This window comes from Pterocles gutturalis, unplaced genomic scaffold (genome assembly GCF_000699245.1).
Source record: "Pterocles gutturalis isolate BGI_N339 unplaced genomic scaffold, ASM69924v1 scaffold49407, whole genome shotgun sequence".
Lineage (NCBI taxonomy): Eukaryota > Metazoa > Chordata > Aves > Pterocliformes > Pteroclidae > Pterocles > Pterocles gutturalis.
In genome coordinates, this window is record NW_010117355.1 from 1 (window position 1) to 16868 (window position 16868).

The 16868-nt window shown below is 36.9% G+C and overlaps 1 protein-coding gene across 1 annotated transcript; it reads left to right on the forward strand.

The window, feature by feature from the left end:
• Positions 1-1069: 1069 nt before the first annotated feature.
• Positions 1070-15200, forward strand: HELB (helicase (DNA) B; the record flags this gene model as incomplete). Its single annotated transcript, XM_010075752.1, has 12 exons — positions 1070-1444; positions 3828-4054; positions 5426-6298; positions 7323-7494; positions 8301-8442; positions 9422-9552; positions 10568-10652; positions 12034-12093; positions 12688-12892; positions 13762-13896; positions 14149-14580; positions 15111-15200. Coding segments are annotated over 12 exons (2927 nt in total), but the record flags the coding sequence as incomplete, so codon positions are not given.
• Between the last annotated feature and the right edge of the window lie 1668 nt (positions 15201-16868).

Below are 16868 nucleotides of genomic sequence, written 5' to 3' on the forward strand. Positions count from 1 at the left end.
CGGCGGCCTTCAGGGGGCTCCTGTCTGCTAATGGAGAGGGGTTTAAAAGTAAATCAAATCGAAACCTGTTCCTTCCCCGGTTACAGAGTTCATTACAAGTATGTGATCCGAAGTAGATGATAAATCTTACGCAGGTAGTCGGAGGGTGATGGAATTTTCACTTTTATATGGCCACAGTATAGCAACAGTAAGAAAATGTGAAGTTTTTCCATTCAAGTTAGGTTTACACAAAAAAATGCATTTTTTATTCTTTTATGCCATCTAAAAGTGTTGATACTGGACATTAATGATTTCCTACTTTCTATTTAGTACTTAGAAAAGCAGGTGAGATGGAGTAACTTCTGCCTAGCAAGAGTATTTTATCTGAAAATTGTTTTAAAAATGGCTAAATGGAGCTAGGTAACAAGGGGAAAATAAACAGACAAGTTGTTATAGACGTAAGAGCTGCTGGTACTCTGGTAGGGAAGAGGTCCTGCTAAATGTAGGTGCTTTTCTGGTTGTAGCATTTAGTCCCCGATCATAGATTGAGGAATGATGTATTACTTTTTGTGAGGAAAAAAAAGGAAAGAGGGGGCAAACCAGGTCATACAAAAAGTTAAAGAGTTTATTGTATTAATTGATTATAATTTTGGTGGTTTCAGCTGTAGGAAGTATTTGGTATACAAATGTATTTGAAGAGGATGCAGGCACTGTGATGCAATACTTTGTGGCAAAACTCTGTAAAATGGAATTGCAAACTTGACTTGTCATAAATGGTTTAATATTCAACTATATGCCAGTGTGTTTAATTGGCTTAATAAGTATTCAAACACAAATTTAATTTTGTAGTTCTGACTCTTAGAGAAGCAGTTTTAGTGCTTGTTTTTGAGGTTGGTTTTGCTTTTGTTTTTAAGTAGTCCTGGAATGACTGACATCAGGAAGTTTATGAAAACTCCTGCTCTACTTTTACTACTGCAGCTTATACCAAAGACAAAAATAAACTTTGAACAAACAAAACTCTTTTAATCAAACTTTTAATCTTTATGACTATCAATTAACAATGGTTTTATTTTTCTTTTTAATGATTCAGTTGTTATACAAGAAGACCACTCCAAAAAGGAGTATGAAGTAGTCGGACGCTTTCCATTAGTTGACCCTTGGTGGAGAGTTAATGTTAAAGCTAAAAAAATGGGGTCAAAGTACTTTGTGCAAGGATATCCATCATATTTTCTGCGGACTGATATAGAAGAAAACAACCGACAAGTCTTTTCACTCTTTCTTAAGGAATGTGCTGTTCCTGAGGATTTTAAAGAAAAATTTTTTACTTGGCTTCCTATGGAGTCTGTGCTGAGTTTTAGAAATCTTGAAGAAAAACTAAACCAGTTCCAAGTTTCACGCTTACAGACAGGGAGGAAACAAGGAGACGCCAAGGATTATGACATCTTCTACTATGTTTTGAAATCACGTAGGTATATCCTGTGCTTTTATGATTGTTTTATGAGCTAATGAGTTGTATCTCAGATACTGTGTTCAAGCTAACATGTCTTCATATGAAGCGTATATTCAAGTGAATCTTGAACATACAAAGTTTCTTCTTTTTTTTTTTTTTTTAAATTTGAAGATAGTGGGACAGCTCAACAATTAAAGATAGGCATACTGTTAAAAGCACATAAGGACTTTCCTGAATTCTATAGGATTACTAAGTAGAATTGTCAGTGCTAGGAATGCAAAGATGCCCTGGTGCTGGCTTCCTGTAGTTTATTCAGATATAACAAGGCTTATTAAAAAGTAGGCTAATCAATGCTTAAACATAATGGTCTGGCTCTTTAGGACAAATACATGTTCAGAAGTAGTATAGCTGCTTCTTTGTAGTGCAGGAGAGCAGTGAATGAGCTCAGTGTGGTCCAAATCAGCTGCACTAACTAGGCTATCTAAGTGTATTTGCATCCTGCCCATCAGCAGATAGGTGTGGCTGGGCAGCAGAGTGCAGAAACACTGGACCACACCCACATGGGGATGGTTCAGGACTGCTGAGGATCCTTTTGTGAACTGTGGTGATGTAACTGCCTGAGTGTTAGAGATTGGATCAGGACTGTGCTTTCGGAGCAGACGTCCCTCTTCTCCCTGTTGTGGTGCAGTCTCTGAGAGTATTGACTATATTCCTGAAGGTGTGTTCCAGTTGCACACCTAAGGTACTTCAGCCCCTAATGGACATTGAGTCTGTGGGACCAGACTATGGCGGGTCTGAAGCAAAACACTGAAATACAGAAAGTCAAGATGTTTGAGACGTCTTCAGTGCTGGCTCTTTTATTTTGCTCTGATGATCTGTTTCCACTGCGCCATGTTCCGGATGTGGACATAGGCAGTCCTGGGTCGGTGCCGTACAGAGCCACCCTAGGTGTCAGTGCCATGGGCTCAGTACTCTGGATTGGAGGAGGTCTTTTAAATTCAGCCGCAGCTGTGTGTAAATCTCTGTACAGACAGGTTGGATCTATCTGCAAAGTCTTCCAGTACCTGGCTTACTAGGCAGTGACAGGTCAAAAAGATGGAGGTGACTGTTATGGAGGTCAAATCATGTCTGACAGGAGAGTTCATAGGTTCTGCTAGAGCTTACTCCAAGTCATGTGTGTAAGGAGAGGAAAATTTTCACGGTTCTATGGACTTCAGGTTTTTTGTTGTGTTTTTGTAATGGTAGAAAAGTTCTTAACCATGTTTGTGGACTTCAAATCTTCTCATGACCACAGAGGGATGAGAATTGATAGTGGTAGAAACTCAGATCTGGTTTGCTGCTTGAGTTTTAATGGGATATATCGACCAATTCTGATTGAAACCTGTCTAGTATGTTAATGAATCTTCAGTGCTGAAGATCGCACGGCGTGCTTAGTTACCTTGTTTGCTGTTCTTGTAGTTGGCGGATTTTTCGTAACTCAAATTACTTTGATACAAATTGAGCTTTCTTCTTTCTCTATCATTGGGCAATAGAAACAACCCACCTCCCCATATGTCAAGTGGTTACTTGTTACTATTGTCACTTTTTTCTGGTTGTCATTAATTGTTATAGGCTAGAGCAGTTCTTCAAGCCTTCATGATATTTTTCTCTCAAAGTAGTGTGTTGATTCTCCATTTGTAAAAAAGGGAAAAGGTTTAATCTTTGACTTTCTGTAGGTAAGACAGTGATCAGAAAAAGTATTCGACTGAGAAAAATGGGTGTTTTAAATTTGGAATTGTGAAGTTTCCTTAACACTACATTAAGAATTGCATTTTTTTCTCCTGTGAAGAGATAAAACTTCTAAAAATCTCACTTTCTTTTAAAATTTATTTTTTAAAACAAGGTATAGAACAATCAATTTTGCAGATCCCAAGGCTCATACAAGCAGGGAAATTGATAGCTTAAGTTTGGGGTCATTGAGAAAGCCAGTGGAGAGCACTGTTTTCTGAAGTTCCTGTACTGATCTGATACTACAAATTTAGAAGCCCGTTTTCTTATTTTGGATTTTAAATGGTCTTTTGTACATCTGTATGAAATGGGAGAGGCAGGTGCAGTGATGTCTGAAGTGACATTCTACAAAATGGTGTTAGTAGGCAGTGTAAACCAAATGTATAATATGTATTTTCCAAATGAGTACATTTAGTTGCAGTTTTTGTCTGTCATCTGTTTACTTTTTTTTCCGAAGGCAGTTCAAGGAAAACAGACTTGGAAAAGATTTAAAAGAATAAGAAACTGAAAGAAATTAGGGATGTTTTGGGTGTAGGGGAGGCAGAAGGATAAGAGCCAGAGTCAGTTTAAATTGCCTTTACAAATATCTTCATATATTGCTTAAAACTTTCTTGGTTTATGGTGCATACAGTTGCAGGAAAGGCAGTATTGGTAGCTCTGACTTATCCGATGATACTGGAATTCTTGCCAATTCTTCTGCCACGCCATTTTTGCTGTCTGTTGGATATGGTGTGTTGGCAAAGAAAGACTGAAGAAAACAATGGTACGGATGGTGAGGAAGTGCATTTTCAAGACAAGATGCTAATAAAGTTGGATGAAATATTAAAGAACGAGCCATGGAAACTTGGATTCAGCAGGGTAAGTAATGTTAAGCAGGGTGAAAATCATGGCGTTTGTTACATTTGAGCTTCTTTAGAATACAGTGCTGTTTCAGTTACATTCAGTTTAGTAACTGGGCATTTGTAGGAGGTAAACTTAGTTCATTTGGAAATGGATGACTTACTGGACTCGGTTGTAGCAAACTTTTTATTTTCAAGTTGATCTACAGTAAATGAGTTTCTGAAGATTTTAAAGGTGGTTTTGTTATAACCATTTCCTTAGTCTTTTCTGCAAGGAACAGAAGATTAAGTAGTTGAGGTAATTGGGCCAAAATTAAGAAAACTAATTTAAAACCCTCGGTTGTATTGCTTAATTTTATAGTGGCAAATGAGATTTTCTGTTCTTCATACATAGAACAGTATCTGTGCTTTCATAGGTAGATAAGTTACTCTGTAACAGGTCATCTGGTCTAGTCCTTTTTTATAAGGGGATTAATTTCTTGCTTCTTACCTTCTTGTCTTGCTTTGCTACGCTTGCTGTGCAACTTTGCTGCTTCACCTCACCTTAACACTCCTGTACCTCAGACAGGAGCTATAGCTTAATAGTTCAGAAATGTGATTAGTTAATCCCACTGCTTCAGCCCCCTAGTGCCTTTACTGACAGATATTCTGACTTCTCTTTTAAGACCTCCAATTTCAGAGATTCAGAAGTCTAGCCAATATATTCAGTGTTTCAGATCCTTTCCTTTAAAAAGCTTTTCTTGATTCAATTTGAATTCAATTTGACTATTCCTTTATGCAATATAAACTTGTTGCTCTCTTTTTTCTTGTACTAAGGACCTGCATTCTCACTGCAGTTTTTTTATTGCTTGACAACTCTCTTTTTAGCTTTTCTCTCTTAAGGCTCAGCAAGTCCAATTCGTTTTTATTTCCCTCAGTAGTTCATCTTTTTTTCACATCTCAGTCTTTCACTATTTTGCAGTAGCTTCTGTAGACGTTGTGTATTTCTTGAAACAGCAACTTCAGAATGGGGTACAGTATTCCGGCTAATGCCTTTCCTGTGCCCTGTTTCTACAGTTGTTTGGGCCTTTACTTGAAATTGTGCTAATTAGGTGTGCACGTGTTCTCTCTGATACCCAATTTTTGCACCAGGTTTTTGATTTTTTAAAGGTTCTGTTTTATACAGAAGGGTGACTGAGAGGAATTCTCATTCCATCTTCCTTTTAGATATTTTGCTTTCATATAGCTTGAAAAGCATGATAACTTTGTCCATTATGAAGAATACATAAATTTTTGTAGACTTCCACCCTCTGAATTGCAGTTTGTATTTACTAGGAGCAATGTTATTCCACAAGAGGCTGACATTTTCTGAAATAATTATATGTTTGCTTTTATTCTTTTTGGGGAGAAGATTACCTATAGGGAACTGAACCTTTCTTACTGTGAGGCAACGTGGGCAGCCTTCTGTCAGTGTGACCATCTCCTCTGGAAGATTCCTGACTTACAGAAGAATGCATTAATTCTGTATAATCAACTCAAGAAACGGTGTAGAGAAATGGGACACACTTATGAAGATCAAGATGAATTAGCTCGTTTTGTATCTAAAGATATGTCCATTGAGCATGCTTGGCAATCTCTTGAATTTTTGAAAGATCAGAACATAGTGATTAGGGAGAAAAAACTAGTGTTTCTGCCTCATCTTTACAAATCTGAAAAAGACATTGCAATGTATATAGGTGACCTTCTGTCAAACAGCTCATGGCAACTGGATGTTGATGTGAGAAAGATACTTAACGTTTCTGAGACATCAAGAGAAATGGTAGATAACAATATTAATGTTACCCAGGCTCATCAAATGGAACATCTGAAGGAAAATAGTCCAAACAATCGTAACTGTGAGAATCACTATCCTGAAAAGGAAGTGGGGTCTATGTCTGGTACCCAAAGTAAAGCAGAGGTAGACTTAGATCAGGTGAATGCTATGGAAAAGATTTGTTCTAATCCTGTCACAATCATAAGTGGAAAAGGAGGTTGTGGGAAGAGTACGATAGTTAGCTGCCTTTTTCGTCACTTAAAGCAGATGGAAAAAGAAGTGGAAGCTGCTTCTAAGGACTTTGAAGAAGACCTGGATGCATCTGAGGAATGGAATACCTTTGATCATCATTGGGAGTCAGAGAATGTGTACACGAAAAAAATTTTGAATGTACTATTTACTGCACCTACAGGGAGGGCAGCAAGCCTTTTGAGTGAAAAAACTAAGCTTCCTGCATATACACTGCATCAGGTAAGGATTTTTTTTTTTTTTTTTTTTTTTGAGATTGTGTTCTGAAAGACCTTTTGGCACTGTCCGTTCTTGTTTTGGAAAAAAAGCTTGTTATTGAACTTTCCTTATGAAATGTGTAGCTGTTAATGATAATGCTTAGATACTGCTTGCAGCATTTGAAAGTCAGTGTTACATTTTGGGGAATCATAAATCAATCATTTGAAATACATTATTTGCTGTAATTTTGGGATTTTATTTCTACTTGTACACATCCCAAATTTGTGCCTTTCGAGGACATCTGGTCTTTTTAGATTAATTTTTTTTTTAAATTAAGACAGAAATATTTTCTAGGTGGCAGAGCTGTTTTCTAGTGTCCTGTTGCCTAGCAATCATACGGACACCTGCACATACATGAAGAGATCAGTAGCCTTGGGCTGAATGATGAGAAAAATTTCATTCACTCAGTGTTTTCTTAATTACTGTTCAATATTGTGCCATTTTTTTTAGAAAAAAAGTAGAGAGCAAACTCTTTGTTAAGAAACTTAGGTCAAGTCTCTGTTGTCTCTGTTGTCTGTTGGAAGGTGCCAAGAAGACGTTGGAGGCGTGGAATAACCTGTATAAATAAAAATTCATCAAAAGTACTGTGGGCTCACTTTATCTTTGGGGACTGGATAGTTGCCTGTTCCCCTTCCCCTTGCAGTGTTGGGGATTTATTAGTGTCAGCAAGCTGTGGTAGGTGGTGTTCTGTTACTGAGCAACCTAATCGCTGACCTTATATCCTTTAGGGTCTCTGCAGAAAAAAAAGGATGCATTTCTGGGCTTTTATGTAAGTAAATTTTGATAATCTCAGCTAGAAATATATTTGCCAAGGAGGAAAATAAGACTGAACAGTTGAGTCTTCTGAGCCTTTACAGATTTAAGTTCAGAATTTCAGGTAATAGCTCTGAAGACAACATTAGAAGATACCACGCTCTGGCTACCTTTGTAAGACAGTTGTTTTCAATTGATTAGTGTCAGAGCTTGATTTATTTCGATTTGTTTCTAGGTCATCTATAGTTTTAAATCGTGGAAGCAGAGTGCACAAGTACAGCCGTGGAAGTTTTCTACTGTGACGGTTCTGATTGTGGATGAAGGAAGTTTGGTGTCTGTACATATTCTTAGTTTAGTTTTAAAACTCTTGTGTGAGCATGCTCAACTTGCCAAACTTATTATTCTAGGTAAGTGAAACAGCAAATTTAGCATTAGACAATAATAATACACAATATACAGTGTAAGTATCAGAGCTGCCACTGGTCTCACTGAGTCTCTTAAAAAACCCAGAATGTCACGTTGTTCTGTTCTTGGATGTTTTTGCTTATTCATAAGGTCAGAGAAGATAGACAGTTTTCCAACTCAACTGTCAGTATGAAGGTATCAGTATCTCTCTTCTCTGTTTGGCAGTGTTTTGTCTGATTCTGAAACCATTATGTGCTACTATGTGGTAGATTATGTCTTGCAACTGGAAAACTTTTCTGATTTCCTTAAATTTAAAGAAGCTAGTGTTAGCATGTTAATCACGTGCTAGAAGGGAGGTTTTGTGTCATTCTTAGTGCTAGGATCATGTTGGTTTAATTCATAAAGAAAAACAAAGAAGCATAAAATCAAAATTTTCTGCTTTCTCAGAGGTTGCTTTATGGCATGCCATTTGTGGCATTTGTTTTTAAATACGTAACTTTCAAAATGTGTTTGAATAAGATGTGATCATTGTCAGTGTTCATCATGCAGAGTGATTTGCACCTGCTAGCAAAGCATTACTGAGTGAGGGATATGAAAAATTGAAACTACACTACAGCTTGATTCCCCAAAAAAAGTTTGTTAGATTCTTAAAAGTTTTATTTCACATGAATTGTATTGAGGAAGCATGTTACTATTTGGAGGGTTGAGTATTTATTAATTCCAGTTTTGGTGTTTTTTTTTTTCAAGACAGTTTTTAACAGATGATCTGTTATTGCTTCTCACAAATACTAATTTGCATTGTGTTTAGGTGACACTAGACAGCTACCAAGCATAGAGCCAGGAAACATGTTAGCTGATATCTTTGAGGGTCTAAAATCAAGAGGCTTTTCTGTGGAACTGCGAACTAATCACAGAGCTGAATCGCAACTAATTGTAGATAACGCATCAAGGTAGGATTTCCTTATGTATCTAAGAAGCATGCTTGTGGTAGGCCTGGTCCTTTACCTGAAAAACAGAAGTGCATCCAGATTTGACTCCTATAGTACTGCTTCTGTTACAGTTTCTTATTAAAAATCAGTAACACTGGTTTTAAAACCAACCAACCAAATCCCCAAAACAACAACAGAAACCCCCACATTTTTCCAAGAGTACATGTATTGGACAAAAAAATGCATGTGCTGGAATACCCTTGAATTTTATGGGATGTATTTTGCTATCATATATTCTCTGTTGTTTTCAAATGAGTTGTGCATTCACAAATCACTTTATGCCTTCTGAAATGACTTAATATTGTTTCTCGAAAAATGAAGTTTTAAAGACATTGCTCGTAAGTATGACAACAGCTAAAACAAACTGAATGACATTGAAAGCTTAGATGCCGAGGGCCATTAAATCATAATTTATATTTATTTTTTGCTGTGTTAATACCTAGAATGTCTAAATGTTTCCAGCATTTGCATTACTTTTGGTCTGGGAATAATCCTGTTTACTGCCAGTGCATGATTTATTTTTTAAGACTCAAACAACCAAATCTAGGTCCAAGTGCCCATGACCTTTTGATGTTGACTGAAATTTGAGAATATTGAGAACATTTTCAGGGTGTCCAGAACTACTAAGTGTTTTACAAACACACTCACTTTTTTTTTTTTTTTTTTGTAACACTTCTGTGTTCCTGCAGTCTTCTTCCATGAGAACTGTATGGGTAATACTAAGTATCTACTGCAAAGCTGAAGAGTTTAGAGAATAAATTACCAAATTTTTTAATGTGAAATTAAGTTATGCGCAGAAGAAGGACTTAGGTGTATGTAGTGTAGATCACCAAAAATTTATAAATAGCGAACTTCAGGCTGATGCAGATGATGGTACACTGGAATCTTTTAACTGGAAATAATTTTTCTTTTCTGTTTTCCCTCCATTGCTCTGATCAAGAATCTCCCACCGGAAGCTTCCTGAATTTGATGAGGTGATGAAAGTTTCTGGTTGGAATGAGGAAATGACAGTGCCAAGCCCGGAGAAGAAATTCATTCTTATTGCTTTGCCTGCTGGCGGAGGTTGTGACAGTACGTGTGTACAGTCAGTTTGTAATCTTGACTTTCTCCTTGGTAAAGCATAGACTATTTGGCTGGAACTAACATTCTGGGAAGATTTTAGTCTGTTTTTGTTTGTGGTATAAATTTAAATGCTAGATTCATAGTTTACCTTTTGCCATCTGTAAGCACACACAGCAAGACCCATAAGTGCGCTGTATATGTTGTAGAGCTCCAGCTCACCAGTTACCTTTTGAAGTGGGGGTGATACGCCGTCCAACAGTGTAATCAAATGCAATCATCTTTTTATGTTGTAACTGGAGCTGTGAAACAGTAAAAGATTAAAGTTTTCAGAGGTTAATTATTCAAGTAGACAGCAACTGTAACAGAATGGTGTGTTGGATGGAAATGTGCTTCCAACTCTCGAATCAAGTTAGGAAAATGGAAGCAGAGGAGACACTAGTATTTTTTAAAAAATGTTTTGGGATCAGGGTTAGGGCCATTGTTTTTGTTTTCTTGACCTTTATTGGATAAGTGAATTGAGTGGCATCTATTTTATATGCATCAAAAAGCTTCAAGGGTGATGTGGGGGGGGAAAAAAACAGTGCAAATATTATCACCTTATCTTTCTATAGTAACTTAGTCAGTAAATGGAATACTAAAAACGGACTTCTCTGAAATCCAAATGTCTGTGGCTTAAAAATGTTCTATCTTTACCTCTTTAATGTTCTGTATCAGAACCTTATCTTGCATGAAATACACCCTATGCAGCTGTTCAATACAGAGAAATTAGAATTTCTCTCCTTCCGTATCACTGTTGTCTTTCAGATTTTAATAGTGGGACACTGCATGATACTTTTTTAGGAGAGTATATATGTGGGTGTTTTGTGGTGGGGTTTTTTTGTGGGTTTTTTTTGTTTGTTTTAAACAAGTTGAAATGTCATTGAAGCAAGAAACAAGCAAAGGCAATTTCATATTGAATTATGTTTTTCTTTCTTAAATTGTTCTGCATATTTTTATGCCTTACTTTTTATGTCTTCTAAAACAGATTTGCAAACGGCCATAAACACTTTACTTAAAAAAGGACCAGGCTTGCAGGATGCAAAACAATCGCAGTTCATTGCTTTCAGAAGGTAATGGAGCATGCAGGCAGACATTGAAAAAATCTTGTCTGGCAGCCACAATCTAAAAATAGCTGAATGTGTTGAGTTGGAGAGACTAGTGGCAATATAATAAAATTACTAGAGAGAGCAACAGGCCAGGTGTCTTTCTGTACCTTCTGGTTGCTCACAGTCTCTCCATGGAGAGTTACTTCATTTTGGTATAAGCTTAATGTTATTTTGCACCGTGATTTCTGCCTTTGTGTTCATGTTCAGCTGTACTGTTCATGCTAAAGAAACGAAGGATAGACATAAGAGGTCAATTTTTGTAGTAGATTCTGGGGGAGACTGTGCTCTGGTGTTTGCTAACAGTGCACTGTTCTTCAGAAATGAAAAGGTGAGGGCTTGACTGCAGGAGGAACCTGCAAAATACAAAGAAGTGTTCATATTCAAGTGTATACCATCGTGGCATGTGAATTCCAGGGTGGACGATGGAACATATAGCCTACTGTCTATACATACTTCTGTCACAGGTGGCCATTGACCAAATGACAGAAGATATTTGCATTTTGATCATGTGAGGAGGGCCAGATTTAGTCACACAATCTGATGGACATCAGTGCTCCTGCTGGGAAGTCGTGAATGCCTACAGTTTCGATATTTGGAAACACAATACTCATCACTTAAGAAGGGGTGGAGTAGGGCTCTAATAGGCTTTGAAGAAAGATTGGGAAGGTTAGTTAATCACTGATAATGTATGTGAACCACTACAGGAGCATGGATAGTATGGATGGCCTCACAGAAACACCTAAGGGATAAATGTAATGTCCAGTAGTACCAACAGTCCATAAACTTACACTTCAGAACAAAAGAATAGTTAAGAAAAAAACTCTTCCACTTTATTTCTCACGAACCTTTTCTCAACAATTAAAAAACACCCACCATTTACAGGTCACTAGTGTGCAAATAAGTGATTTATACATTTTAGCTGTTCATCTGTGTGTTGAGAATGCTGAGTAACTCTGAAATCAATTTTATTTCTCCAATCTGCATTCAGGTACAATACTGTTATTAATAATTTCCATGTAAGATTCTTCTAATTTATAGGTACTTAATCTGAATTTAAAAGTTAAAATTCCAGGTCTTTAAAAAGCAAGTAAGTCTGCTGACTATTTTTAATACATCCACAGACAGAAAATAATATATCCAGGCTTTAGTTTTTCTTTCTTTAGTTTTTTCTTTATCTTAAAAACAAATTTAGCTAATCTAGGTATGCATCGCAAACATCCTTGCCTCACTTTTTGTGGTATTTGGACAAAACCGCTCTGTCTTCTAAACTCTGAGTCAGCGTTTGTTTAAATCATCATGTTTATACATCACGATTTTGTTCATGTTCTTGTTTTGTTTGATTTAGGCAAGACTGTGATCTAATAAATGAACTTTGTTGCCAACACTATTCCAATCATTTAACCAGGTAAGCCAGTGTTTTGCAATTTTTCCTGTGAACAATCTCACTTTGTTTTTGAAAGTGTTACAGCCAGGCTAACAATCTAAAATAAGATTGTAAAACTCTTAATGTTTTGTCTAGATCTGATTATTTGTTAGAAATAATTTATATAATAATCTTGCTTTGATATGGGGTCTTTAATCTCAACCTGGACTGTAAACAGAGATAACATAAACTAAGTGTTTGCCTTTAATTTAAATTGTCATTATCTGAATTCCAAGATTTTGAATTACTGGTGAATGTTTAAAATGGACATAAAAGCAACTTGTAAAAAACTTCTCAAGGTTAATTATTTTTTGCCGCTGTATGATTTCTAAATAAATTCTGAAATATTTTTGGAAGCAGGATTTTGGTGTGTTACTCCATATTACTGTTTTTTACCAAAAGGTTTTAAAAAAGTTCAAGAAACACCTTTCAAATGTGACTTGTCTTAACTGTTTTGAACATCATTAAGGTTTTCAATCTGGCCCGAGAATAGAGAGGGGAAAGAGAAGAAATACTGAGAGATGGTAAATGCGTGCTTTGTAAATACATTTCTCCCTTTTTCTTTCTCTGACTTAGGGATGATAAAAACCGACTTCTGTTTCAAATTGATGACAAGATTTCCTGCATGCGGAACACATATCTCAAGGATCTCTTGCCAGACTGTGGTTTCAGAGAGGATCCTAATCACCATGAATGCAAAAATGGAGAAACCACCCTTGCTACAGAGACTGCTGAGGAGGGCAAACGACTATGCAATGGAGATATATTTTTCATAACGGGGGTAAGTCCTTGCTGCAAGAGCTTGCTCAAAAAAACCAAGTAGTAACCCCAGTCCTTCTTGAATCCCCAGAACAAAACAACTCGCACTTTAAAATCTTAGTTCATAATATGTACTTAGTTCTTATGTGCAACTATCATGTGAAAGGCAAGAAAGAGGCAGACTCACAGTAGAGAATTAAAAAAAAAAACCTCTAGATTTTTTTTTTTGTGAAATGTTTCATTTGGTCTGCTTGTGTCCAGTGTAAATAAATTCTGTAAATACTCAAATGTATTGTAACTGAAAAGCATAATGTTTTGGATGTAGGTAGAAACATAGTCTTAAGTAAGGAATAAAGCTAATGTTACAGCTTGAGCTCTCCCCTGGCAGAAAACTAAGCTGACCAGAAAATACAGCAACAAAAAACTCTGTATTTTTCTGCTGGGTTCAGTGAGTTGGGTTGTCTCAGCAAAGGGTCCAGTGAAATTATCAGTAGTTGTGCATGGGGAAGGAGGCCGTACAGGGTTCGTGGGAGAGAGTAGGCTCTTCTCTGTTTGTGGGAACAAATTGTTAAATGGCTTCCCTGGTATGTTTCACTGCACCATAAGATAACCTAAGTTTTCTGGGGGTTAAAACTGCCTTTCTCAGCATTTTGCTTACTAAACAGGTGTTAGGGTAGGCCTTGTACAGTGAAACCATTTTCCTTGAAGGTGGGCAGTGAAGGATAGCAATCTTTTGGGTTTGGCATCTTCTGAAACTATTTCACTCTGTTGATGTTGCAGCTATTGTAATTTCAGGGAAAGCCAGCATAATGACACCCACAGATGTGTAGACACTGATCAAACTGCTGATACGAGCTTACTGCTGAGGAAGTTCTTGTGCTATTTCTTTAGGATGTAGAAGTTGATAAACAGCGCTTACTGACCATCAGCAGCACCTACGGCTCCACATTCACTGTGAGGTATAAGGCACTGAAGAAGCTCTGTCGTATAAAACATGCATGGGCCAGAACTATTCACACATTTCAGGTAAAAAAGAAAAATCAAAGAAGCTATGAATGGATAAAACCTTCTTATGGCTTTATCTTGCTAAAGCACTGTATTTTCATATGAAAGAGTAAGAAGCTCTCTTGAAACTAAAATTCCTTGAATGCAGGATACAAAGTACTCTTGAGAGTGTCTCCGTTTGTCTTCTCCACCTTCCTTGTTCTGTCTTTTTTTTTTTTTTTAACTACTTACTGGAGATCTTAATTTGATAAGGCATTGTTAAACATGTTTCAGGGTTCTGAGGAAAAAACTGTTGTCTATGTGGTTGGCAATCCTGGCCGTCAGCACTGGCAGCATGTGTACACAGCTGTGACCAGAGGCCGCTGCCGTGTCTATGTTATAGCTGAAGAGATGCACCTCAGGAAAGCAGTCATGAACAGGAGCATGCCCAGAAAAACTCGCTTACAGAGATTTTTGAGAGAGGCAATCATAGAAACAAGCAACTGTTCCACACAAACTTCTTCTCCGCTGACGAAGAGCTGGCAAAGTCAAGAGCTTGAGACTCAGTCTGTTTCTGTAACTCAGGGTGCTCCTGACGCATCTGAACCCCTAATGGACTTGATTAAACAGGAGGGGTCAGCAGTTCTCAATGAAGAAGAGCAGATGGGCAATTTGCAGCAAAGTCCATATAAAAGACAACAAAGTCTTGCAGAGAATTGTGAGGATGCTGTGACATTGCCCTCTGTAAGTATCTACTTACTGAGAAAGCTTAAAATAAACTTTTAAACTTTATTTCATCACTGCAAGTGGCCGGGACACTGTTATAATTGTTTTATTATTACTTATTTAATAATTTGCAAGATGACCAGTAACTGGTGAAGCAGTCAAGTGTGGCAGATGTTTTCCCAGATTAATATATGACTAACAGGGAAAAATAAGTTATAATGCCAGTAGCAGTAAATTTATACATCTTGTTACTCGTTGGCGTGAGTGACCCGTTGGCTGGCTTAGCCTACATTAGCTTATTCCTTGTGAACAGGTTAATTTTAGGAGCTGACCTGTTGGGAAAGATTTATAAAAAATTTCACAATTGAAGTAGACACATTTTTATACAGTCAGACATCCTTAGCAGATTTTCTTTTCATTATATCTGATTTCTGAGCTCTGTCGTGGTAAGATTATTTTTTTTTGGTAGATGTTACTGTCTTTGAATTCTGGTTCAGACTGTGGTAACAGTTTCATTTTTGTTTTGACAGACAACAGTACAAGATTCCCCGCTTGGGTCTTCCAGACTTCAGAATCTAACTTTGGGACAAGCAACTCCTAGGAAGCTTTTCAGAAGCTAGCAAACAATTAACTGTCCTCTTTATGAACCTTTCTTGAACCTGTTTCATTCAAGGTTTTTGGAATGGAGAAGCTGGGTATGCAGAGGGTTTTCAGAGGCTTTCCTGTATTTGTATGTTCTATGAAGAACAGCTTGTTTTAAAGTGAGCCTTTCAGATTTTCAGTGATCTGTTTTTAGTAGGAAAATTGTTGCTGTGTCAGCCATCAAAACTCATATCATTCTTCTGTTTTGGTGAAGAATGAACTTGGAGGTCTTATGGAATCCATAAGTTCCCTTAAAAATGGGAGTTTCTTGGTTAAAAGACTCCAGCGATCCATACTGGGATTTATCGATCTCCTAGTGCTGCAGCTTTGGTAAGAAGCTGTTATTGATGTGCCAAAATTGCAGTTTGCTCTTGACTCAAAAAACAGTTTTCAAAGGGAACTTCAGATTTTTCTAAGGTGGGAGAATTATGGGCATGAAGTGTTGATGGATGGATTATGGATTTTGATCTTGTTATAAACAGAACAAGAAAGTTGCAATCAGTGATGAAAACATTTTTCCTACTTTGTACCTGAAAGAGATGTAAAGCTTGCCATTGCTGCTCAGTCGTAAGCTGATAATGATCTTGTCAGGAAAAGCAAAATTCCAAGTCAGAGTTCAAATAACATTCCACTTCCAACCTTCGTGTACTGTGTGACTTGCCACACTGTAATTTTTGAGATCAATAAGCTGAATGTTTATTCAAACTTCAAATTGTACTGAAATTTGGACAGCTTGCTTACTTCATTTTTAATGTCTTTAAATCACTGTTTATTTCAATTTATACAGTTTTCCCATACAAATATTTGCAACAGTTTGAATTTCAAAAAAACATAACATAGACGATAAATATCATGCTATTAAAGTATTAAATTTGTACAAAAATACTTTACAGTTTAATACTTATTTGTTACAAATAAAAATACATATTTAAGTGACCCATGAACATTTTTTTTGTTTTTTACATGACTCAGCATTGAATGTCATTCTGACCTTTTCTGGCAGTGCTGAAATAGAAATTAGAGCTACTTGTGTGTGCAGGGCAGGTGAGCTTGTTCATGTCTTGGAAAGAGCAACAGGGATACAGTTAAACAGTTTAAATGGACCAGAAGCAACTCAGTAAGGTGATGGCTTAGATATGGAGACTCTACAAATGTACAAATCCAGGATCTTCATATTCACCAATAACAATAATTACCAATAACAACTTGAATACCGGAATAAAACAAAGCAGCTGCTGGTGAGCATATAAAGCAACTGGCAGTATTTTATTGCTTGGGGGGAGAGGGGAGAAAAGAGAATTTGTGTGATGTGTTTGTAAAATATATTTACAGTTGTAAATTCTAAAAACATGTTGCAGGGGGTAATGGTTACCATAAAGAAGGCTGAAAACAAAGCATATTAAATGGGACTTTTGTTTGACTTACTTAAAAAGCTCACGTGTGACAGTACAAGCTTACAGGTTTGTGGATCATTGAAGAGCTTCTGTATCAGTCGTCCACTGACATAGTTTAAAAAAGTCATCTTTTTTAAAAATCTTTCTAATTTGTCTAAACTTTTCTCAGTTTTACTTGTCAGTAATCCTCCTTCAGAGGTTTTATCCCACTAAAAAAAGTCTCTGCTTAAAAATCCCCACAGGTTGCAAGAC